General features: G+C 44.9%; 3 protein-coding genes, 1 long non-coding RNA gene and 1 other non-coding gene across 7 annotated transcripts; 2 read left to right on the top strand and 3 right to left on the bottom strand.

Annotated features, from left to right (window-relative positions):
- The first annotated feature begins 4318 nt into the window (after window positions 1-4318).
- Window positions 4319-4825, top strand: LOC115574533 (probable ubiquitin carboxyl-terminal hydrolase 8). Its single transcript, XM_030406122.1, has one exon. It carries the CDS (start codon window positions 4319-4321, stop codon window positions 4823-4825), a length of 507 nt encoding a protein of 168 aa, XP_030261982.1.
- Window positions 4826-15831: 11006 nt separating this feature from the next.
- Window positions 15832-18104, bottom strand: LOC115574325 (uncharacterized). Its single transcript, XR_003982467.1, has 2 exons — window positions 17282-18104; window positions 15832-16546 (listed from the first exon to the last, which is right to left on the bottom strand). It is a non-coding gene; the product is annotated as an uncharacterized LOC115574325 (long non-coding RNA).
- Window positions 18105-19225: 1121 nt separating this feature from the next.
- Window positions 19226-19331, bottom strand: trnal-caa (transfer RNA leucine (anticodon CAA)). Its single transcript has 2 exons — window positions 19294-19331; window positions 19226-19271 (listed from the first exon to the last, which is right to left on the bottom strand). It is a non-coding gene; the product is annotated as a tRNA-Leu (tRNA).
- Window positions 19332-20521: 1190 nt separating this feature from the next.
- Window positions 20522-22640, bottom strand: LOC115574532 (piggyBac transposable element-derived protein 4-like; the record flags this gene model as incomplete). The annotated part of the gene is made up of 3 exons (XM_030406121.1): window positions 22622-22640; window positions 21593-22527; window positions 20522-21346 (listed from the first exon to the last, which is right to left on the bottom strand). Coding segments are annotated over exons 1-3 (1779 nt in total), but the record flags the coding sequence as incomplete, so codon positions are not given.
- On the top strand, window positions 21024-25797 carry LOC115573759 (uncharacterized). Of its 3 annotated transcripts, XR_003982347.1 has the most exons (5): window positions 21024-21140; window positions 22922-23112; window positions 23604-24011; window positions 24157-24864; window positions 25044-25797. XR_003982347.1 is itself a non-coding variant. In XM_030404704.1 (4 exons), exons 2-4 carry the CDS (start codon window positions 22953-22955, stop codon window positions 24516-24518), a joined length of 930 nt encoding a protein of 309 aa, XP_030260564.1. In that variant the 5' UTR covers window positions 21024-21140; window positions 22922-22952; the 3' UTR covers window positions 24519-24936. The 3 variants fall into 3 exon arrangements, 2 of the variants coding, with proteins under 2 accessions (XP_030260564.1, XP_030260565.1); XM_030404704.1 differs by lacking the exon at window positions 25044-25797 and having other exon boundaries at window positions 24157-24936; XM_030404705.1 differs by lacking the exons at window positions 21024-21140; window positions 22922-23112; window positions 25044-25797 and adding an exon at window positions 22563-22831 and having other exon boundaries at window positions 24157-24936.
- Window positions 25798-25910: the final 113 nt, after the last annotated feature.

Raw genomic sequence — 25910 nt, 5'->3', positions numbered from 1 at the left:
ACTCGAGCGCACCACGAGCGTCCTCAGAGTCCATTTTCCTTTTGCTCTTTGCAGCAAAGTAGCTCAGCACTATGCTTACAACCATGGCTAGACATCCAATTGTAATGAGCGCGATCCCTGCGTGGATGTAAGCGTAGTCGTGCTCGCCCAGATCTTTGGTCCTCGTCTTGTGCTCATTGCCAATAAAGTATAGAATGTTGTTGGGTATGGTCAAAAACCCTACGATGAGAGAGGTGATGACAGAGATGGCAGCTCCCAGCTTGCCTCTGAACCGAGCTGTGCTCCTGATGGCACTGCTAGAGATGGCTGACATTCTGCCGTTAAACACATTGTTGCCAGTGGCTATCAGAGACTCAAGGCCTCCCAGGTTCGATTTCTTGCGATTCATCAGAGTGACTAATACGTCGTTATCAGTCTCTTTCTCTCTCTCTCTCTCTCTCTCTCTCTCTCTCTCTCTCTGTCTCTCTTTTACCACCCTCACCCTTTGTGTCTTTTTGTTGTTTTGTTTTGTTTTTGGCTTACTTAATTCAAGTTTAAGACACCAGTGGAGGTAACCTCAAGGGTCCTTGTTCTTCTATCAGGGTTTACGGTTATCTCAGTGACCTAGAACATTTAATACAATGAAGCTTGGAGACCCAGTGATAGAGTTCCATAGCCGAAACGGTGCGCTGCACGCAAAGTCTACAGCCGACCACCGTTGGTACAAAGTTCGGGGTATTACAAAAAATCTAGACTCTATCATGTGCGGCAGAAAGCGCTCGTCCGGTCACAACATGATAAGCATGGATCTGTTCACGAGGGTTGTCAAGGACCTGAACAGTAATCCCGAGAGCTCACTCGAGTGGGTGTCTGTGCACGTGAGAAACCTGAATGCGCCCGAGTCCAAGGGGGCTGCATTAAAAGAAGCTCTGCTGAAACTCTTCAAGTCTAAAAGCCTGACTCCGGCAGCCTGCAGACGCCTATGGAACAAAAATCGTATGTCCACTGGCATAGGAGTTAAAGTAGACGCTCAGTGTAAAGATGTTTTCAACGGTAAGAAGACGGTAGCTGACGTCGGCCCCGTCTCTCGTCTCATTCTCACGCAGCTCGCTGCTCTACGTCTGACTCCAATCTGCGCAGGTCTCAAGGTTGCCGGTGTGCCCACACCCGACAAATGCAGCGTGCTTGGCGACTACACGTACCACAATGGCTGCACACGAGGCTGCACGTCCATTCGTGACACGTGGGGTTCCTACACTGAAGTGGACCTAGTGGCCCGTGACACTGTGAAAGGTAACATAGCGCTGCTGGAGCTCAAGACCAGGAACAATGATACATTGGACAAGTCCACCTTGTGGCGATACAACACACAGCTGTGGCTAACATGGATCATGTTCTCGCTCACGTACCCCAGCATGGCAGAGAGGTCTGCCGCATACCTGGTGATAATCAGACCGGGGACTAATTGGGTCACCATACAAAGTTGTTTAAGGCCCACGATTTCTAAGAGTATACGCACCAGGTTCCCGTGGCTGAACAGTTTTTGTCCCCAGGTGCTCAACTGTCTGGCTCCTATGTGTGTGAACATGAGAGTTGAGACTCGGCGGTATACTTTGACAGTGATGAGGAGGAGGATGATGAGGATGAGAACAGGCCCCTGGTTAGACCACAGTGATTTGTGTTATAGGAACATACTGTTCAACTGGGAGAAAAGTAAGAGGAAGACTGTAGATGTGTCAACGACCGTAGATGTTGCCGAGCGTGTTGTTGAAATCGTACACAAGGATGACAACGGTCAGCGTGGTGAATATTGTTATCGACCCAGCGCATTACCACCTGTCCCCCCAAAGAAAAACTAAAAACAAAATAAAGTTAGTGTAATGATGGGACATCCAACTAGTGGCATTCGAATAACTGCATTTTCATGGGCGACAATGTTAAATTCAAACAGTGTTGCACTCTTCTGTACACCTTAGACGCAATACATTTTAGTCATAGACCAAATTGTCTTTTTTGTTTCTGTCTCAATTTGAATTGATATTTTTCTACAACCAAAATGGGGTTGAGACATAAAGCTTTCCATGCGATGCTCGCAAACCCTCACCTCGCGCCGTTTGAATTGATTGAGAAATCGCAGCAACTACAGGATTGGACTCTGAAAGACCATCTCATGGTAATCCACAAGGTCAAGGAAATTGACTATTTCGAGGGTGATTCGCACAAGTCCATATCGAGCATGGCCAGAAGGCTGGCGCTTGATTACGCATTGGAAACCCAAGGCAGTCGCTATGTAGTGCTCGTAAAAGATGGCGCGAGGGCTCATAAGCCAGCTGTGAGGGAAATGAGGCTAAATAGCCCCGTCGCACCTCACATTGAGTTCTGTAAGAGTAATCTGCGCGCCATTGAATACGCCATGATGAAGCTGTTGGCCATCATGGGTCTGGAGAACAACCTGTTCCTCGTAACCGGTGCAAAGGAAGACTTGTTGAAGGACGAGCCTCGAACCTCGGTTGATAACCTGGTGTCATTCCACCAGAAATGGAACGTGGAGCGGCAGGCTTGTGGGGACGGCAGCTTGTTCGCGAGCACACTCGAAGATCCGAAAGGCCCCGAGTGTGACCCACCAAACGTAGACCCCGGTTACGCAGACCGGTCAATAAACAGACCCGAGGGCCTTTCGGGCGTTTTCATCGCAACCTTCGCAGACCCCGAGACAACGCAGGTTTCTGTGTTACGAGACGCCTGTCTACTGTGTACGAGCACAGAAGCCGATACGCTGCTCGTGGAGTTGGCCAATGCTCTGACAGGTTACGTGACTGTGTGCACGGGAGACTCGGACGTCTTGGCTGTGCTAACGGCTTGCGGTAGAGAGGGTATTACTTTGAGAATGGACAACAAGAGCTACCACGAGAACCTAAGCATGCACAAGTCATCCTTTGGTGAGCTACTGTTTGACACTCCAAACAACCACCCCTCCGTGCCACCGTTCATGGGCATGACATCAATTGATAGGTTCAGAGTCCTATGCGACATTACTGCTGCAGATGATGATGATGGTGGCGATGGTGGCGATGATGATGACCACTTGCTACCACGAGCTCGGAAACAGCACAATGCATTCGAGGCCATTTTGGATGAGTATGACACCACCAAATGTAACCTTAAGGAAAAAGTAGCTAGGTACCTGTACCTAGCCGGGATCAGGGGATCGCTTTACTGTTCATTTCTTTCTGTGTTCTTTGAGTCAAACGCGCGGGAAAGATTAGACAATTTGATGCGTGATGTAAATCAAGGCTCCAGTGCAAAGACGGTCTCATACGTTTTTGAAACACTATGCCCCGCATCCAACAATACTCTGCCATCGGGCTGCGAGCTGATGGAAAGTCCTCCTTCTACCGGCGATAAAAGAAAAAGGTCCTGTCTAGAGGACCCCGAGGTTCCTGATCTAGCCAATGTTTCACGCGAGGTGGACCCGATCAAGGAACAGAAAAGGCTAATGAGTTACCTCAAGCAGATGAGTAAAGCTTACATGAACGGGATGGTACCAAAGGGTAGCCACGGTCGTTTCTTAAAGCTGATCCAGGCAGGCAGGTACTTTTTTGTGCGCATAAAGACATTCCAAGACAACAGAGCACGCATGGAAAAGTTGATCTTTATGGCATTGTGTGGGACTGACTATAACATAGTTCCGATGGGACTGGGGATCAAGAGATTGATGACCGGAGCTGTAACCAACCACAAGTCCTTTTCCTCCTGGTGTCGAGAGCTGGAGAGATTACTCTGGGATGTCAGCGAAGCTCCTTCTTATGACTATTTCAAGATGGGTACGAGACTGGCTACTTTCACAAATGTCCCAGCAAAAACCCAATCCAAGCACTGGACAGAGTCTACTTGTGGATTAATGTTCAAGACCATGAAATACGTCTGGGAATTGTGGAACTTGAAGAGACCTGAACCCGGATCTGAGTACGGCTTCGTTGTGCGTGATGGTGTGGTGCGCTTTAACTGTGAGGACTCACAGCTCATTGACATGGCAAACTGAATGTAATGTCTGTCGTGTACTAGAGCTAACATTACAGATCGAATCTATCTTGATGATGTCAATACACATGTTTTTGTCCTCCACATGTCACAATACTTGTTGTTCCAGTGTAGAACAATCAATGTGATTTAAGTTTGTGTACAATAAACCTTGTCTGAACCGACAGTCTTTTTCTTGACTTGCTTTTCTTTATTCAAATACTTGTGTAAGGTTGGGTTTCACTCCTACGTGGTAGTTTGACTCACATTGTAATAATTATAACAACAACAATGACACCAACACTGGGATACTGTGTTGATGCAAGACAATTTTCCCAACGAGCTGCAGGAGTACATCCGGAAATACTCTGACAACACTTTGGCTGTTTGCAACGGTTATTATTGTACAACGTGTCACACAAGGACTCAGTGTGAAATCACGAGCAAGGTTTTATCATTACCCCCCGCTGTGTGCATGACCATAGCACGGGTTATTAACATTGGCAGAGGTACTGCTCACATTGTCAAGACAGAGAAACGCTTCACTTTCCCAGAGACATTGGACTTGAAATACATGAAAGGAGGAGCTGAACCACCGAGTGTCGACAAGGCTCTATATGAACTGTATGCAGTTATAGCTCACCGTGGTACACAATACTGTGGACATTACACAGCTTACGTGCGATGTCATGACAAGTGGTATCTTGCGGACAATTCTCTAGTAAAGTTGTGCTCTTGGGAGGATGTCAAGACGACATATGAAGCAGGATCATTAAATGGTGTAGCTTACATGCTGATGTACCACAAACAAATCACTTTGCATTGAAATGACACATTCTGTATGCTGTGGAAATAAAGAAAACTGTGCAACAAATGACATTGTACAAGTTGTTGTTGTTTTACAAGGATTACATTTTATTATACACAAGAAACAGACAGTATAACGTGTGCTTACATTTAGTCTTTTACAACGTGTACATACAACATTGGTTTTGCAAGTGGCAATGTTCTCATTGCTATCAACCAACAAGGTTAACTCTTCTTTAAAAAATACCTGTCCAGAGTATTGAGCGGTTTGACTTTTGTGTCATCTACTGTGTCTGGATTGGAATACTTAGATGACAGTAATACAGAAGATGAACAAGGCTCTTGTAGCTGGGACACACACACACTGTTTGCTAGACCCTCTAAATATCGTATCATACAAGCACTTTGGGGTCCAGATAGAGAGCACTTCTTTTTCACCTGGGAAGAAGACATGGTGGCGATGATGATGATGATGATGATGATGATGATGATCTCACTTACATGATAACATTTTCAGAGTCTGTGTCAAGGATGCTTGATCCCGGACTAGGTTGAGATCTATTCTGTGGTCCATCATCACCAAAGTCTGATTCCAAATCAGAACCCCCAAAAGAGGGCTCAGCCGGATGGGTGGTGTAATCCTCTCTGTCCTCTCTCCTTTCCTTATGAGATGATTTTTTTTGTTTTTGAGTGTCACTATGCCAAGTAGTAGCTTTAGTGGGTGACTTTACAGCTTTCTTTCCACCCAACCGCACTTGGGAGTGTGAAATAGGACTCTTGTGTGAAGACGATGTAGTAGCTCTGGGGTGGTTGTTGTTGTTGTTGGTGGGGTATTCGAGAAGACCTTTTTGGTACAGAGGCCTCCCGACTTCTGTCTTTTGAAGCTCCTGTTTGGGTGTATCAGACTTGTACCTTCGGGTCTCACATGCTCTTCTGTCCTTCTCCTCCTCCTCCTCCTCCTCCTCCTCCTTTTTTGTGTCAGAGTAAATAGGAGAGTGGGTGACTTTTTTGTTGGAAGAGTTGAACCTCTTCTCCCTCTTCCTCTTTATACCTTTTTGCTTGTGTGTTTCTTCCCCTCCGTGGCAGTCATTATGACTTTCAGTGTCTGACAGCTTGACAACTTTGCGTTTACTAGTAGGAGAGGAGGGCCGCGTCTTTGGGGAGGAGGGTCGTGTCTCAGGCTCTACACATCTTTCATCATCAGACTTGTTTTGTCTCCTTTTACAAGCACTGTGATCATCCTGAACAAAGTATTCATCAGACTTCTCTTCAACATTGTCACCACTCCTACTATGCCTTGCCTTACTCTGCTTGTCCAACCTGTACTTTTTTGTACGTTTGACAGGCTTCACATTGGGCATCAGCAACTCATCAACATCATCATCACCACCACCAGCAACATCCTCCTCCTTCTCCTCGTCAGAGTCAGTTTGTAGCATACGACTGTGTGCTCGAGGTTTTTTACATACAGGCTCAGGGTTATTTTCGTCTTCATCACAGTATGACACGTTCTTGTGTCCCCTCTTCTTAGTTTTACACTTGCGCTTTTTGGTCCTGGCTTTCCGCGTGTGGAAAGTCTCTTCTTCCTCATCACCGGTGTACTGGAAATCAATAGACCTGTCGTCTATGAACCCATCAGCATAGTCATAGTCACCAATAGGCTCAGAGTTGTCGTACTTCATTGTGAGGCCTAGATCCTCGGTATCGAGTTTATCTAGACATTCATCCTCAGAGTTCACCTCCTCAGCCTCGTTTTCATCCAGGAGGCATTCCTCCTCAGAGTTCCCCTCCTCAGCCTCGTTTTCATCCAGGAGGCATTCATCCTCTTCAGAGTTCACCTCCTCAGCCTCGCGTTCTTCCGGGCAGTCCTCCTCTTCAGAGTTCACCTCCTCAGACTCGTTTTCTTCCAGACACTCATCCTCAGAGTTCACCTCCTCAGCCTCGTGTTCATCCAGACACTCCTCCTCAGAATTCACCTCCTCGGCCTCGTCTTCATCCAGGCATTCCTCCTCAGATTTCACCTCCGCGGCCTCGTCTTCATCCAAACATTCCCCCTCAGATTTCACCTCCGCGGCCTCGTCTTCATCCAAACATTCCCCCTCAGAGTTCACCTCCGCGGCCTCGTCTTCATCCACACATTCCCCCTCAGAGTTCACCTCCTCAGTCTTGCTCAGGCAAATGTTCACATCCTTGTGATTGGACCTATTCCGCACTCTGCCACACTCTCCTTGTTGTGATTTGCGAGCTTTCTTGTGACTCTTGGACACGGATGACTTTGAGGCTGATGATGATTTTTCTGAAGTATCAAACCCTGATGATTTTCTTGAAGCGTCAAACCCTGGGTGATCTCGCTTCAACGCATTGGGCTGATGACATGCTCGGTTATCAGCACCGACGCGTCGTTTCAGCCTCACAACAAGTTCCTTGGTCGTCTGCTGGGGTTGGAGCCGCTGCTGCTGGCGGTGGTGTCCTCTTGGTTCATCCTGATTACTTCCAAAGGACAACTCTACCTTACGTTTCCAGCTGAGGGTGGACATGGTCTCCAAGCAATCCACCAGGGCTTTGCTGAGTCTGTCCTGTAGCCCGTAACTCTTGATTATCCCGACTACGGTTCGGTTGGCAATCACCCACTCGCGAAGGATATCACTGTATTTTTTGTGTAACAGAGTGTTATCCAATCTCAGGAGAGTGCAGACCGCGTCTCTCCTGAGACTATTTTCATCGTTGAGCCAAGGTTCGCTTAGAAGCAGAGTCGACATGTTCTTGATCCATGTTGACAACGGAACTGGGTCCGGGGTTATGATAGAGAACGGGCTGTCATCTTTGTCACGAACACAAGTCGCAGCCTCATTGTCCATGTACTGCTTCTCAATAGTCAGACACCTGGAAGACGTACCAGTGTTGACTTCCGAGTGTGAAGGGGATGCTGATGCTGCCGATGCTGCTGATGATGATGATGATGATGATGATCATGACGATGACAACCGCCGTCGTGATGAACTAACCGGTTCACACTCGCCTTCTCCCAGCCTCAACCCTTTTTTCACTTTGTTGTGATAAGTGCGGAGTTTCAGTAACATCACCTTAGCATTGGCATACATCTGTACGACCTCCTTATCCTTGGGCTTGTCTTTGTTCTTGGTCTTGTCCTTGTCTGTGTCGTGTCTCATAATAGCGAACCACATTCTGTAGACTTTGTTCACGTTATCCAGGGTCTGCTGTTTGCACAACTTTTCACACTCTCTGACCATGTGGTTGCCTCTTTCACCGTGTCTCTTTTTGTCATACTTGGAGACAATGTCAGTCAAAGCTTTCCAGTCCCTTCTCATTTCTTCCTCCACCACACTGAGACGTTTCTTCCTCACAGATGTGTGAATAGTCGGATCAGACAAGTACATGTTCCAAACCTTTTGGTAGTCTCGTACCTTATCAAGCGGGCAAAACAACAGCTCTGCCACTGCAAACGCATGGGGGATCTTGTTGTCCATGAACCTAATGGCCAATTCCACCATCTCGACCATTGTAGGGTCCACGATTGCACTCTCCACGTGCTTGGGTAAATAAATACACCAGCTGTTTGGATTCACACGCTTGATGAAGGCTGTCACTGCAGGGCCGAATATCTCCTGATACATTTCGCGTCCGGTGACGAAGGTACCTCTGTCAAACTCCTGCAGTGTCTCATTCCAACAGCTCACCAACTCGCCATTGCCCTTGACGCAACATTGCTTGACGGCCCTGTAAAACCTCAATGTGGTAGACACATACAGTTTACGAGCCTGAGCCTGACATTTTCTCAGGGCAACAACGGGCACCAAGTTGACCCGATTGCCATCTACGAGTCTTCCGTTCCGTCTAAAGTACACAGTGCGAGCGCCACCGTGCTGGTACGTGAAGCGCTCCAGATTACATCTCACTTCTTGTTCAGTGAAACAGTCCACGCTGATGTCACGTTTCTTCTTCAACGTTTCAGCTGGTATAGGACCTAGCACACAGCACATGGGCTGCACGTCTTCCATGCGAGAGGTCAGCGCGTCACTGCAGTGGGCAGATGACAAGGTTTTATCATCTGTGCACACCAACAACTGGAAGGGTTTGATTTGTTGGAAAGACGGGGTCAGGGCTTTCTTGTGTGTGGGGACCTCGAGGGCCATGTCCCAAAATTCAAACTTGTTCTGCGTAACCCGTTTCAACAGCTCGAGGCTTTCGAACCCGGGGACAAACAGCACCTCCTGCACAAAGTGCGACTTTCCACTGCCACTTTTGTCCATTGCTCTAATCCCGACATTGTACGTACCGACCATAGACCTTTTGCCGTCGTGGAACACGAGGTTTTGTTTTGCAGAGTACTGGGTGACCACAGGAATTACTGTCTTGCCGCTGGTGCTTGTTAGGTTTTTATTCGGTACAAAAAAGGTGGTGTAGTTACCTAAAGCCAGCAGCACGTGTTTGACACCAGCCCTGTCTACGCCAACCATAGACTCAAAGCCATTTCCACCTTCAATGTCTACAAGGTCCATTAGCGCAAGCAACAGAGAGCGTGACGGCTTTTGTGGTATAGTATAGGCGTCTCGAATCACCTTGTCCCTGATGGTCTTGTAGACATTCTTCGGCCTGTACCCTTTCTCCCTGTCAGACAGTTCACCCTCCTTGCGTAGCATCAGGTCGACCACCGCCTTGAACAGTCCTAGTGCACTTCCACACTCGAAAACATTCTCGTGAGCAGACCTGTAATACCAAGGCGGGTGGTCTGTCACAATGAAGCGAGTGTCGTCCTTCATCGTATAGCACTGCTCGTGAAAAGTCACTCTATTTTCCAGTAGAAGATTAGTTGCAAGTCATCCAGGCTGTGCACAGTGAGTGTGTTGTGACCTTCGGTGTGGTGAGAATAGCGCAAGTAAGTAGCTCTCCCTTCAGAGTCTGAAGGAGTGTGATGTCGATGTGTCTCGCGTAACCCCTTTTACATGCCTGACTCATTTGCTTAAAGTTGGTTGGTCAAGGGAAGCTGCATTGACTTCACAGTGGTTGGAAGTCCACCCACTGCTGACATGGCCATTCACAGTCATTTACACAACATCCACACACCCTGACTGCACTGTGATGACTCATGGAATAGTTCACATTATCCAACTGACAACACCTGGTCCCTCTGACACGGTATCATCCAAGTTGTGTCATGTGTTCCAACAGACACGATGTTATACAGCCTGTGAATTCTTGTTTAAATTGTCGAGCCTGTGCCGTTACGCAACACAGACGTGGGTCTGTATTCAATTTGACATGTTAATACAGCCCCTGTTCTCGTGCAAGCACAGACGTGGGTCTGAACTTCATTTGACCTGCTTATCCAGCCGGTGCATTCCTGTTTAAATTCCCGAGCCTGTGACATTACGCAGAAACAGATGTGGGTCTGGATTCAATTTGCCACGCTAATACAGCCTGTGCTCTGTGCAAGCACAGACATGGGTCTGAACTTCATTTGACCTGCTTATCCAGCCTGTGCATTCCTGTTTAAATTCTCGAGCCTGTGCTGTTACGCGAAAACAGACGTGGGTCTGAATGTTATTTACATTTATCCAAATGTCATTATTTGGACCATCTGGTACGGTGTTGTCCAAGATACTTCATCCGTTCCAAAAGACACGCTTTTATCCAGCCTGTTCATTCCTGTTTAAATTCTCGAGCCTGTGCTGTTACGCGAAAACAGACGTGGGTCTGAATGTTATTTACATTTATCCAAATGTCGTTATTTGGACCGTCTGGTACGGTGTTGTCCAAGATACTTCATCCGTTCCAAAAGACACGCTTTTATCCAGCCTGTTCATTCCTGTTTAAATTCTCGAGCCTGTGCTGTTACGCGAAAACAGACGTGGGTCTGAATGTTATTTACATTTATCCAAATGTCGTTATTTGGACCATCTGGTACGGTGTTGTCCAAGATACTTCATCAGTTCCAAAAGACACGCTTTTATCCAGCCTGTTCATTCCTGTTTAAATTCTCGAGCCTGTGCTGTTACGCGAAAACAGACGTGGGTCTGAATGTTATTTACATTTATCCAAATGTCGTTATTTGGACCATCTGGTACGGTGTTGTCCAAGATACTTCATCAGTTCCAAAAGACACGCTTTTATCCAGCCTGTTCATTCCTGTTTAAATTCTCGAGCCTGTGCTGTTACGCAAACACAGACGTGGGTCTGAATGTTATTTACATTTATCCAAATGTCGTTATTTGGACCATCTGGTACGGTGTTGTCCAAGATACTTCATCAGTTCCAAAAGACACGCTTTTATCCAGCCTGTTCGTTCCTGTTTAAATTCTCGAGCCTGTGCTGTTACGCGAAAACAGACGTGGGTCTGAATGTTATTTACATTTATCCAAATGTCGTTATTTGGACCATCTGGTACGGTGTTGTCCAAGATACTTCATCAGTTCCAAAAGACACGCTTTTATCCAGCCTGTTCATTCCTGTTTAAATTCTCGAGCCTGTGCTGTTACGCAAACACAGACGTGGGTCTGAATGTTATTTACATTTATCCAAATGTCGTTATTTGGACCATCTGGTACGGTGTTGTCCAAGATACTTCATCAGTTCCAAAAGACACGCTTTTATCCAGCCTGTTCGTTCCTGTTTAAATTCTCGAGCCTGTGCTGTTACGCGAAAACAGACGTGGGTCTGAATGTTATTTACATTTATCCAAATGTCGTTATTTGGACCATCTGGTACGGTGTTGTCCAAGATACTTCATCAGTTCCAAAAGACACGCTTTTATCCAGCCTGTTCATTCCTGTTTAAATTCTCGAGCCTGTGCTGTTACGCAAACACAGACGTGGGGCTGAATGTTATTTACATTCATCCAAATGTCGTTATTTGGACCATCTGGTACGGTGTTGTCCAAGATACTTCATCCGTTCCAAAAGACACGCTTTTATCCAGCCTGTTCATTCCTGTTTAAATTGTTGAGCCTGTGCTGTGTGTTTGATGGCCACTCCTCCTCCCTTAGGTTGCGGCATGCTGATATATATATGATGTAGCCAGATATACCCTGTGTCTTTCTCTCAGAAGCATTTTTAATATTCAGAGGTCATTCAGCTCTTTAAAATCTAGAATTGTAGAGTTGAACTCTTATAGAAAAGTAAGAAAGTACATCTCTGTCTCAACCTCACCTGTCAAACATTGACCACATGGTATGTTTACTTTTTGTTTTCTTCTTTTTTGTGTCTTTCTGTCTAGATTGTCAGTTGGTGGTCACTGAGTCTGTACCTGGTCCGGATCTCTCTCAGCTTTCTATCTCTGACAGTACAGATATATTCTGCTAGTTCTCTCTCGAAATAATTATGAGTGTGTGTGTGCGTGTGCATGTTTCTGAAAGTAATTCCTTCTTCTAAACAGAATATTGAGTACAGAATGGAAAACTCTCTCTCTCTCTCTCTCTCTCTCACTCTCACTCAAGTCAATTCAATTCAAAGAGGCTTTATTGGCATGAAAGTCTAAAAAAAAACAGTATTACCAAATCATTTTGTCTCTCTGCCTTCTGTTCATGAATCGCAAGGTCTCGGATAAAGGCTTCAACTGCTACGTGCTATTGGACGGGGACTCATCTTATGTGTATAAACTTCAACATCCAACTTGCAGAATCTGTGACCTTCACGGCATCCTGAAAGTCAATAGTGCTGTCACAAACGTTTGGCTTGGGATTTTGACATTACAAATACCACTACATCGCAGTCATGTTGGAATTCTACTGAGAGATGGCTGAGGATAACAGGGGTGTCCAGACTGATGTGACAGTGCAGTCCAACGACACAGAGTATTGTGAATGCGAATTACAGCGTATGAACACTGATAACTTGTCCTTTGACACGATGAGGATGAACTTCCCCAATGACAATGTCGATTTGAGCGACACAAACAGCCTATTACAGCCCATACTATGGGTACATGCGGACTTTGACAGCCCACCCGAAGATTCCCATATACTTGAGGATATCATTGAGATACTTGATGCTGACTGGACGCCTTAGACTCTTGTATACTCATGTGGTGTCTACTGGCATATAATGTAGCAATCACACTTTACTTTTTTTTTTTAATCCACGCTGCATTCCATAAGAACTTCAAATGTGGAGAAAGGGCTGTGCATCCTACAGGAACCATGTGAACATAATACAAATCTGTCTAAGCCTTAACATATTGTTAACACGATCAACAATGGCACTGTTTCCTCAATTCCTAATCTTACACCAGTCACCAGTGTGTTCATCAATATCGATTCAGGGTCTGTAACTTGAAAGAACTCCACAAAGCCATGCTGGAGGTCATTGGAAATAAAAAATGTAAACTTAAAGTCAGGACCTACAAGGGTGGAATCACTTTGCCATTAACTCCATCCATCCATCCATTCCTACTCAAATCAAGGCTTCATTTCGGCCTTCTGAGTCCCTGTGTGTATATATATATGTGTGTGTGCTTGTATTCCTGTACTTGTGTGTGTGTCTGTCTACTCATGCTGATATATATTGGGCAGCAATAGCTATCTAATTTTTTTGTGTCTTCATGTTTAGATTGTCAGTTTACGGTTTATGTATCTAACCCTCTCTATTTAAAGTCATTAAAACACTACAAAATAACACAATAAATCGTGTCTCAGTTCCTGTTTCTCAGTCTGTGGCGGGCATACAATTATGAAGAAGTTTGTGATGACCTTGTTTGGGTGTGCGTATGTCTGTGTCTGTCTGCTTCATTTCTCAGTACAGAGACATTCTGCTAATTCTGACCATTGCAGATGAGAAGACGATGTATCTGATGGGCTGTCGACATGCAAGTACGTTTGCATTTGCAAGTGAAGAAGAGTTTAGGGTCTGTGTAACGGATGTCATTGTCTTTAAATGGATAAACGCATGCTTCATAAGTAGAAGAACAAAATAGTCTCTCCCGTTGTCTTATTGACAGTGTGTGAGATAGTAGACAATAGTAAAATAAGTGGTAATGACACTAATGATAGTATCAATAAAGATAAATAAATTAGTCTTACAATCTTACATTGACACATCTCTTTATGTGTGACACGCAGTGATGTATTCCCCCCTGAGAGTTATGAAGCACAACTGTCGTTTCTCCCCACGGAGGGCAACCCAAAAAGGAAAGGACATCACTCAGTATTCCACTTTTGTATGTTTTTATTTCTTGAAAGGGGGAAGCGGTAATAAACCTGAAAGATAAGGAATGTTACATTTCATTTTCCATGTGCATAACACAATCATCACAGCTCACTCACCACAATAGCCCAGTAACAATAAGCAATATAATAAATAACATATCAACCCATATCCCATGACAAATATCATCAAATGTTAATCAACTAGTAATAGTATAATGAACATCATATGCAAGTCAAAAGTAGAAATATATAATACTAAAATGTATAATTCTTTTCACATACACGTTTCATATGTCAAACATTATGCACCATTTTCACATTCTACCGAAAGGTCTGTGCAAAAATGCATTTAGTCTTTATCTGTAATAGGACACTACATCTCCCAAGATGCAACGCGGCAAACCAGGAAGTACAGCACTCGCGTCAAATACCGGTCCCTGAAATTCACTTCATCAAACATTCATAAAGCTAAGGAAACAAACATGGATCGAAACGGATTTGACAGCAACGCAGAAATCCGAATGTTAGTGTGCTAACATTCGGATTTCTGCGTTGCTGTCAAATCCGTTTCGATCCATGAGACATTTCATTTGAAGCATTAGCAGTAGTGCAAACAGTAAAAAACTCTACGACGTTCGTGTTGAACTTCCTCCCGTTTTTTTCAATTTGCAGCTTGCCACTCTTCTCACTGGTTGTCATGCAGGCAATCATAAGACAAAAGTTACACACTAGTTTGTGTACTTCTCACTTCTCACTCAAGAAATCTCTGTGTCACGCTTACTATTTTAATGTAAATAATTTTAATATCGCCAGAATGTGAATCTCTCTCTCCCCCTACCTCCCCCCTTATTGGCATGCATCTGAACAATCTTATTTATATAGCCCAAAATCACTGTCACATTGCCTCAGTGGGCTTTATGATCTGTACAGTGAACAACATCCTCTGTCCTTAGACCCTCGATTTGAGTGAGGAAAAACTTCACGTTGATGGAATAAAGACCTTTTAACGGTAAAAAAAAACTAAACTATGGAAGAAACCTCAGGAAGAGCCACAGAGGAGGGATCACTCTTCCAGGACGGACAGACATGCAATAGATGTTGCGTGTTCAGAAAAGAGCAACAATTCACAGTTTACAAATTACATTAACAGAAAGTCTGATACAAGTTATGTAAAGTGAGTTGATTCAGGAGACGACCGAGCAGGACGAGGCATCACCAAGCGGTGCCCGAGCCAGACGACCTCCTGTCCACCATGATGACCTGGAAGAGGGCAGGACACACAACATAATTAGTAATAGACAGAGAGAGGGATCAAGGTTAACAGAAATATAGATATGAGGAGATAGTGAAGCAGAGAGCAATGATCCAGCAGAGCCCAGGGTGCGACGATCCAGATCAGTCCGTGTTTCAAGGTAGCTGGAGCCCGGAAACGGTAGATTGTACCAGGGGGCCGTGGTCCATCAGAAGGGAGCCTGAAAGAAAGAGCGGAGGAGGAGAGAGAGGAGGAGGAGGAGAAGCTATAGAGTGTAGAGAGTGACATAGCTTGCAGCTTGTGGGAACAGAAAACAAAAAACAAAGGTTAGAGAAATGCGATATTGAGCAGAATAAACAGATCGTTTCTCGTCGGCAGCGCAGTTCAACTCTAGTACTATAGGAACTCATTGAGACACACTGACCCACTGAGAAGCTTACAGTTGATATCAGGGCTAATTAAAGGCTAAATCGAAGAAGTGAGTTTTGAGTTTAGATTTAAAGAAGTCTGCAGAGATCTTAAGCAGACAGATGGTTACTGTTTCAGAATGGCTACAAAGGAATCACTTAACACTTAATCACAAAAAAAAAAACAGTATCCATGTGCTTCTCAATAAGAAGGAAAGCCCTAGAGAAATTTTACATCACTATTGATAGTAAAGAAACTGAGGTGGTAAATGAGTTAAATATATATATATATCTTCACTGCATATAGGCAGGTCTCTAGTTTTGTGATTTGCGATTAGTCATCTGCATGAATGTTATGAGAACTATGTTGCCAAAGCATCAAGAATCAATTATACAAAACAAAAAATACAATTCGTAGGTTAAATACAAATAAATGAAATGACAGTAATAATAAAAAACATTATACTATAACTATAGTGGTTCTGATCAGCATTCGTGTGTTTCTCTAGCATCATGGCAGAGTGTTACATATTGTGAAGCTAATTTAATAAACTGTGGAACTTGATGTTCCCTGACATAATAAATCTGCTGCAGTTATCCACTGAACGAAAGGCTCTGTCTGTGTGCCTCGGCCAGGCATGTTTGGGTGGACAGGTCAGCCTGTGTTATATGGATATAATGGATTTGCTGAAATTATATACTGGATGAACACGCTTCTGTCTGTGTGCCTCGGCCAGGCATGTTCGGGTTAAAAGTTCAGGGTGTGTTCGAAAGGCTATAACGTACGGTGTCCTCTGTGTGCTCCCAGCCTCCCTTTTAAGTCTCTTTTTCTCCTGAAGAACAGTGTGTACATAATTGTAATTCTCTGGGCTTCTGTTCTCTCTGATGCCGACCTTTTTCTCCCTATAGTTGAGTTGCATCCTAACAGAAAGATTAACAGACAAAGAGAGGACATTAAATATATTCCAGAAAGTTGCCACAATTTAATTACTTCATCACAAACCTCCTGGACAGAAGGTAGAGAGGAGTGGATAAAATGACAGAAGAGTAGAGATAAAAACAAGAAAAGAGTACAGTAAATAGAATAGGATAACATAAGAACAAATGGAAATGGGAGAGTAATGAAAAGTAACAAGATTATCACGTCCTCCCCCCTTCCTGTCCCGTGGTAATTTGCAGAAGAATGTATAACCAGGCACTAATCAAATGTTAATGTCCTGGCCTGTCCTTTAACAAATGGCAGAATGTCACACTAAGTGCTATCTCATTTAGACAACTTTGTAATTTGATCAAGTGTTGGGTATATATGGAGCACAGAATGGGAAACTCTTTCTCTCTCTGTCACTCTGCCCCTATCTCTCTCTCTCTCTCTTAATGATATCTTTAGCCTTTTAGAATGGAGTATCTGACAATAATTGTCAGATGGTGTTGTATCCCGCTAAAGCACATCGACGTCTTCACGGAAGAGATTGCACATTGGCACGTGAGCAGGTGGACATGTCGAACTCAACATCTGACAGTGATCTGCGTTCAGGTGGCAGGTAACTATGCTGTGACATACAAACAACGGCTAATGAGTCAAATGAAGAGTATGTGGGTAGAATCGAGCCGTAACTTGATGGACAATGACTCCTGCACGTTGCCAGAAGAACTCACTAGCAAAGTCCTGGTTGTTCCAAACTCTGTCTGGGTCTCTTCTGTCTTATGGTCGAAAGTATCGGATAAACTCTATTATAACTGTTCAACTGAGCGAGTCAAACTTTAACTACAATATGTCCGTTCGCTTGTAATGAACTAACGTAGGCTTGGACCCTCTGACGACTACGCGTTAGCATTAGCACAAAAAGTAAACACATCTCTGACGTTCGTGTTGAACTTCCTCCCGTTTTTTCAATATGCAGCTTGTCACTCTTCTCACTGGTTGTCGCGCAGGCAATCATAAGACAAAAGTTACAAACCGGTTTGTGCACTTCTTACTCTCAACTCAACTGAAAAAATCTCCGTGTCAAGCTTACTCTCTAGCTTGACGTAATGGCCGCTCCCTCCTGGCCGGTCCCCACGCTCTCTTGTCCGTGCGAAAACACAGCAAACAAAACATTCCGCCTGTCACTTTGAAGGATAAACTCTATTATAACTGTTCAACTGAGCGAGTCAAACTTTAACTACAATATGTCCGTTCGCTTGTAATGAACTAACGTAGGCCTGGACCCCCTGACGACTACGCATTAGCATTAGCAATAGCACAAAAAGTAAACAAATCTCTGACGTTCGTGTTGAACTTCCTCCCGTTTTTTCAATATGCAGCTTGTCACTCTTCTCACTGGTTGTCGCGCAGGCAATCTTAAGACAAAAGTTACAAACCGGTTTGTGCACTTCTCACTCTCAACTCAACTGAAAAAATCTCCGTGTCAAGCTTACTCTCTAGCTTGACGTAATGGCCGCTCCCTCCTGGCCGGTCCCCACGCTCTCTTGTCCGTGCGTAAACACAGCAAACAAAACGTTCCGGCTGTCACTTACAAATGCCGGTTTAGACAGTTTCCAGAACATTATCTTTTAAATAAACATATATATTTTTAACATTGCTTTTAACATTGTTATCATAACCTTTTAAATGAATTCCAACCTTTTTAATGACACTATTTGCATGCTTTGATTATTAAATGATACTACAAACACCGCGTATGACCTGATACTTTTAACCGGGTCACACTTTAATGAGAATAATGATATTATCAATAAACAGAACAGGTTTACATTGAAACATTTCTTGATGTATGACATGCAATGATGTAGTGTGTTTCACTTCTCAGTTATCTCTCTCTCTCTCTCTCTCTCTCTCTCTCTCTCTCTCTCTCTCTCTCTCTCTCTGAATGTATCTTCCACACAGTCACACACATCTCCTTCTCAGCTTATCTATCCATCCATTAGTACTAACGCAAGATGATCATCACTTGATCCCATGACTGTGGTGATACCTGACGACTTTGAGTACAAATGTGACATATGCAACAAGCAGAAGTTGTGGGTCTCAAATTGTGGACATATTATATGTAACTGCATTGGCCTAAGATGCTTTGAATGTCATGTATTAATCACCACTATGAAGAAGTTGTTCCCCACAACGCGCAACAACACATGAGCTGTGTGTGTGTGTGTGTGTGTGTGTGTGTGTCGGTCACTCATGCTGAGATATATCTATCTATCTATATATCTATTTTTGTTTTTATACATTTGAATGATCAGTTTATGGTTTATTTATCTCCCTCTCTTTCTCTCTCTCTTTTAGTATGTGTGTGTGTCATGTCATCTTATGTAACCTTCAATGTTTCATTTGTACACACCACTGCAGAATATTATTTTTTTTGTCACATGTATCTTACATATATGTTCACACATATCTGAATACATATATACATATGTGTTCTTATGTTAAATTTCATGTAATCTTAAGTACTACTATTACTTCTTGACATGCTGTAGGGGACACCGGGGAGTATAATCTGAATGAATAAACAAAAACAAATAAAAAACAAAACAGCTGTTATTGTCATAATCATTGTTTATTAAATTACATATATACACTTGTTAGGTTAAAAAGTATGTCAGAAGTGGGATTCGAACCCACGCCTCCATACGGAGACCAGATGTCCCGTACTGCACAGCTGAACCTTGAGTCTGGCGCCTTAGACCGCTCGGCCATCCTGACAACTGTGTACTGGCTTGTATAACTTGACTGGTATTGGTCATTCCAGTGTGACCCTTTAACTGGACGACATGAAACAGCGACATCTGCTGCCCTGAAAAGGAAGAGGGTGCCCCAAAATGCAACACAAAAATTTTCACCACACACACATACACTGTGTACTGGCTTGTGAACCTTGTGTACTGGCTTGTGTACCTGTACTGGTTTGGATGTCGATTTTTAAAACACCCCCCCTTTCACCTGTGTAAAAACTGACCATTCCAGTGTGACCCCTTAACCCTCGTGATGTCTTTCCATTTCACCTCACAGAGGGTTACAGCGACCCCCCCAGGACAACGGCAGCAACAGGGCTGGTGTCTTATTGTTACAGCGCCGCCTAGTGACTATACACAGTATTGCAGCAGTAAATGCAATATGATTGCACAAGGCAAGAGGGTCACAGTGACCCCCCAAGACAATGCTAATGCAGAGGACGGAGGGTCACAGTGACCCCGCCAGGACAACAGCGCCAGTGCAGAAAGCAGAGGGTCACAGTGACCCCGCCAGGACAACGCTAATGCAGAAAGCAGAGGGTCACAGTGACCCCGCCAGGACAACAGCGCTAGTGCACAAGGCAAGAGGGTCACAGTGACCCCCCAAGACAACGCTAATGTAAAAGGCAGAGGGTCACAGTGACCCGCCAGGACAACAGCGCTAGTGCGGCAGGGGGGCAGGATGGATGTCTTATCATTATAGCGCCTTCTCGAGACTACACACAGTAGTGCAGCAGTAAAATCTAGTGTGATTGTAGAAGGAAGGAAGACAGAGGGTCACAGTCTGTCAGTCAGTCAGTCAGTCAGTCAGTCAGTCAGACATGTCTCCTTCTAGCCTCTCCACCACTTGTGTCAGCTCCTAAATTGAAATGCGCACAAGTCGGGCAGTATGGCAGTGTACATCCTTTGCATATAAATGTCTTGCAACCAGAGCACAGTCTGTGTTTTACGGTCCTTCTTTGCTGGGCATATCTGACACCTCTTTCTCTTGTTGTGTGTTCCAGGTGGGCTGACAGCTGATGAGGTGGTGGTGGTGGTGGTCATCATGGGCTGCTGCTGCTGCTGCTCTTTTCTTTGTTTGGTTTTTCGTTTTTGTTGTTGTTCTTCTTCTTCTTCTTCTTCTTCTGCAGCCTCCTCCTCCTCCTCCTCGTCCTCCTCCTTCTCTTCCTCCTCTTGCTCCTCAGGCCAATCACGACATTTAGCACTATTTTTCTGAACAGCTCTCACGACCGAGGCGGACGCTGCCGTGCGAGGCAAACGCTCCCTTTTTTGGATGAGCGGAGTCACCAGCGCCTTTCCCAGTTGTTCCAGGAACAGCCTCCTTTTGTTTCGTTTACCCGGCAGCCAGCCAGGGTTGATCTCTCGCCACAACACAAAGGCATTGTACGAAGAAACATCGATGATGTTGTGAAAGATGACCAAGGGCCAGCGGGCGGTCATTCTTCTACAACTATATGTTCCAATCACCTTATCCAAGTTGTCCACACCTCCTTTGTTGCTGTTGTAGTCTAGAACGATGGCCGGTTTCCCATCTTTGCGACGGCCGGCGGCGTCGTCGTCGGGAGCCTCTGTGTGCAAGGTGCTCATGAGCATAACGTTCTTGTTTTTCTTTGCCATGTAGGACACCAAAGTGGTGGTGGATGTGAATGCAAACTTTGAGGACAAGACTTGTCTGTTCTTGGAGGCGAGCAGCGCCAGCGGGAGTTCGGGCTTGTTTCTTCTGACCGTGTCGACCATGGCGACGTCCCTCTCCAAGAGGCGCTGTCCGAGCTCGTAAGAGGTAAAAAAGTTGTCACACGTGACAGTTTTGTGGCCACCCGTCAGCCCCTCTGTGACATCGAGCACAACCCTCATGCCCTGGTTTTTCTCTGAACCGCCGGCGGTCAGCTTCCCGGTGTAGACTTGCATTTTCCAGGCGTAGCTTGACTTTGAGTCACACGCCACCCATATCTTGATTCCATACCTGGCCGGCTTGTTTGGCATATACTGTCGGAAAGGACAACGACCTATTGTGTGTGTGTGTGTGTGTGTGTGTGTGTGTGTGTGTGTGAGAGAGAGAGAGAAAGAGACAAAGGGAAAAAAAAGGAATCAGAATAACAAACACAATAATTGATGTCAAATCACTCACTCACTCACTCACTCACTCACTCTTTCACTCACACACACGCAAACAATAGCATTTATTGTATGCCAGCTATTACTACTACTACTACTACTACCTCTGAAGGGAACCATTTGCTCATCCACCGTTATGTCAGGCCCTGGGTTGTAGAGGTACGGAAGCCGCTCGGCCCATTTATCCCACACCTCTCTTATGGCTGCCAGTTTGTCAGTGGCGCGTCTCTCGGGTCTCGACTCGCGATCGTCAAAGCGTAGCATTCTCGAGTAAGTGTGAAACACTTTGAGAGGCATGGTGGCACGGAAAATTGCCCTACCGCTCTCCGCGTCCCATAGACTGGCTGCGGCCTCGCCTCGGGACCTGTAGACACCTGCTAGGATTAGCAGCCCTATGTAGGCGCGCAAGTCGGTTCTACTCATGTCTTTCCAGTTTTCTCCGTACTTTCGGAAACCCTCCAGATTTGTCATTTCTAGCACAATTTTGTCTATCGCCGGAGTGAGAAACATGAGAAATGTCGACACAATGTCGTGGGCATTGGCAACCGCGTACGCGGTGGGTCCCGGTGGGTTTGCTTCTGCTGTTGCTGTTGTTGCCCCTTTTCTCCTCCTTCTTCTCTTTCTTATCCTCGCATCTCTGACATTGTCGTCATCATCATCATCATCATCATCAGCATCAGCATCATCGGCATCGACATCGGCATCATCATCGCGTTGCCCTATTATCCTGCGATCTTTGTAAAATGCCACAGAGGACCATTTGATAGTGTTGTTCTTGGACATGTATGTTTCTACTTGTTCTTCTTCTTCTTCTTCTTCTTCAGTTTCTTCTTCTTCTTCTTCTTCTTCTTCTTCTTCTTCTTGTTCTTCTTCTTCTCCTTCTCCTTCTTCAGCCTCAGCCTCATCCTCAGCCTCTTCTCCTGCGCCACAACCGTCACCCTCGTGTTCCTCCACCACGTCCGATTCTTCAGACACGTCCTCTTCTGAATCAGAGTAGTGTCCCCGAGCGTGTGAGGAAATCTCATCCAACACCTGTTTAGCCGTGAAACCCACTGTCTCGGGTGGATGGCATGGCGTCAGTGATACAAAACAGTAACGGTGGGATAACGCCGCATCGGTACGACTTGACAGTGTCGGTTGCACAACATTTCTGGTTGGCTGACATCGCGTCAGTGATACAGAACAGTGCCTGTTTGGCAACATTGCGTTCGGATAGACAAAACGGTGCGAGTTTTTGTTTTGGCAAGACCATCAAGTGCCGAGTGTCTGACTGCCGACCGCTCCTCTGACACCGAGTGTCGAGTCTGTTGGGTTTGCGTGGCCACCCCCAGCAAATGTGTACATGCGTATATAAATGTAAGTAGACTGCAGAACAAACTGCTCCATTTATTCACAACTCTCTCTCTCTCTCTCTCTCTCTCTCTCGCTCTTTCTGTGTACTAAAAGCCTGCGTGCTACACACAAGTGACCTGTGACCATGGCGAGCCCCGTCGATGTGAACGCGGTGGACAAAGTGTTGGAAGAAATGCTAAAGGCGGAAGCCGACAATGCCCGGAGCCCAGGCTCCTCAATCGAGTGGACTTTGCGCGTCCAGATGTTGCAGGCGTGGAAGCACGACATAGCAGAGAATCACTATGGTACGCCTTTGACCTTCTGAAGATGTCTATGAAAGACGTGCTAGTGTTTGTAAAGTAAAATGGAAAAAAAATGTCAAACTGTGTCAATCTACATGTCATGTCAATGTGTGTTACAAAATGAAATAATAAAACTCTATTGAACTAAAGAAACTGACTGGTTGACTGCTGGGATTACATTGTGTCAGAAATCCACATCCATCTCCATCTGTTTTCGCAGAACAGCACAAGGTTGCAAAAGTGAAAGGCGCAGCACAGGCTGTGTAAAAAACAAAACCCAACACAAACCCAACCAAACATGTCAGATGACATTTAGACTCATTTCCCTGTTCCCTGCGTAACAGCACAGGCTTGCCGATGCCAACAGTACAGCGCAGGTTGGATAATATCGCGTCACATGTGTACACAAAATATAAGTAGACTGCAGAGCTGCAACAGCTCTCCATTTATTCACAACCCTCTCTCTCTCTCTCTCTCTCTTTCTGTGTACTAAGCCTGCGTGCTACACCAAAAGTCTGTGACCATGGCGAGCCCCGTCGATGTGAACGCGGTGGATAAAGTGTTGGAAGAAATGCTGAAGGTGGAAGCGGACAATGCCCAGAGGCCAGGCTCAATCAAGTGGGCTTCGCGCATCCAGATGCTGCTGGGGTGGAAGCACGACATAGCAGAGAAACAACATGGTATTGGACGCTTTCTGGATCATATCCTGACAGATTCAGAGTCAGATGCTGAGCTCCTCGACTGTTATCACGCAAAGGAGAATCCAGTTAAACTGATGTACAAAGTCATCGATCGCTGCCTCGAGAGCGAGGAAAGCGCACTGAAATTCCTACGGGTCTTTTTTCAGATGCAGACATTGCTCTACTTGGACCTGCTAAAAGACGGACCCAGGGGCAAGTTTGGTGAGTATGTGCGACCGAAAGCAAAATAATCGAGGCCTCGAGGGGAGGGATCGTCACACGCTGCTGCTGCTGCTGCTGCTCAACTAAAGTAATAATTTTTTGCATGTGTTTTGTTTGTTTCTTTGTTTGTATTGTTTCGTTTCAGTCAGGAGAGATCCTCCCGTGGTGGAATTGACGGAGAAGGTGCGTTCTGCGCTCGGCGATAAGGTCGAGCATCTCAAAAACGTGACGGCGACACCCCTTTACAAGAACAGGATCCTGAATGTCAAATGCGCCCTGGACGTACTGATGACACACAATCAGCTGCTTCCAGAGGAATACGCCGAGTTTGGGGTAAACAAGCGCAGTACCACCGCTATGATTCGGCTACTGCAGAAACTGTGCAGCGACGCCGCCATCCCTCGAGCCAACCGGGAGTTCATCTCATTGGTGGTGGCCTCCTTTAACCTGCACGTCTTTGACCTTCCGACGATGCCTCTGAATGATGTGCTAGTGTTTGTAAAGTAGAAATAAAAACTTAAAATGTTACTGTGCCAATTTACATGCCATGTCGATTGTGTGTTACCAATGAAATAATAAAACTATATTGAACTAAAGAAACTGGTTGTTGACTGCTGGGATTACATTGTGTCAGAAATCCACATCCATCTCCATCCGTTTTCGCGTAACAGCACAAGGTTGCCAAAAGTGAAATGTTACTGTGTCACTCTACATGTCATGTCAATGTGTGTTATAAAATGAAATGAAATAAAAAAAAACTCTTGAACCAAACAAAACTGGTTGTTGACTGCTGGGATTACATTGTGTCAGAAATCCACATCCATCTCCATCCGTTTTCGCATAACAGCACAAGGTTGCCAAAAGTGAAATGTTACTGTGTCACTCTTCATGTCATGTCAATGTGTGTTATAAAATGAAATGAAATTTTAAAAAAAACTATACTGAACTAAAGAAACTGGTTGTTGACTGCCGGGATCACATTGTGTCAGAAATCCACATCCATCTCCATCCGTTTTCGCATAACAGCACAAGGTTGCCAAAAGTGAAATGTTACTGTGTCACTCTACATGTCATGTCAATGTGTGTTATAAAATGAAATGAAATAAAAAAAAACTCTTGAACTAAAAAAACTGGTTGACTGCCGGGATCACATTGTGTCAGAAATCCACATCCATCTGCATCCGTTTTCGCGTAACAGCGCAAGGTTGCCCAAAGTGAAATGTTACTGTGTCAATCTACATGTCATGTCAATGTGTGAAACTGGTTGTTGACTGCTGGGATTACATTGTGTCAGAAATCCACATCCATCTCCATCCGTTTTCGCGTAACAGCACAAGGTTGCCAAAAGTGAAATGTTACTGTGTCACTCTACATGTCATGTCAATGTGTGTTATAAAATGAAATGAAATAAAAAAAAACTCTTGAACTAAAAAAACTGGTTGACTGCCGGGATCACATTGTGTCAGAAATCCACATCCATCTGCATCCGTTTTCGCGTAACAGCGCAAGGTTGCCCAAAGTGAAATGTTACTGTGTCAATCTACATGTCATGTCAATGTGTGAAACTGGTTGTTGACTGCTGGGATTACATTGTGTCAGAAATCCACATCCATCTCCATCCGTTTTCGCGTAACAGCACAAGGTTGCCAAAAGTGAAATGTTACTGTGTCACTCTACATGTCATGTCAATGTGTGTTATAAAATGAAATGAAATAAAAAAAAACTCTAGAACTAAAAAAACTGGTTGTTGACTGCTGGGATTACATTGTGTCAGAAATCCACATCCATCTCCATCCGTTTTCGCATAACAGCACAAGGTTGCCAATGGTGAAAGGCGCAGCACAGGCTGTAAAAACAAAACAAAACAAGACAAAACCCAACAAAAACCCAACCAAACAT

Source organism: Sparus aurata, chromosome 22 (assembly GCF_900880675.1).
Source record: "Sparus aurata chromosome 22, fSpaAur1.1, whole genome shotgun sequence".
NCBI classification, from domain to species: Eukaryota; Metazoa; Chordata; class Actinopteri; order Spariformes; family Sparidae; genus Sparus; species Sparus aurata.
Note: the sequence above shows the minus strand (reverse complement) of the source record. Positions and strands in the feature narration are given on the sequence as shown.

Excerpts from the sequence above, each read along its gene's own strand:
- LOC115573759 (XM_030404704.1), top strand. The coding sequence starts at position 22,953 with ATGGCGAGCCCCGTCGATGTGAACGCGGTGGACAAAGTGTTGGAAGAA. Across the intron at positions 23,113-23,603 it reads CATAGCAGAGAATCACTATG|CCTGCGTGCTACACCAAAAG; the intron begins GTACGCCTTTGA and ends CTGTGTACTAAG. Across the intron at positions 24,012-24,156 it reads CGGACCCAGGGGCAAGTTTG|TCAGGAGAGATCCTCCCGTG; the intron begins GTGAGTATGTGC and ends GTTTCGTTTCAG.
- LOC115574533 (XM_030406122.1), top strand. The coding sequence starts at position 4,319 with ATGCAAGACAATTTTCCCAACGAGCTGCAGGAGTACATCCGGAAATAC.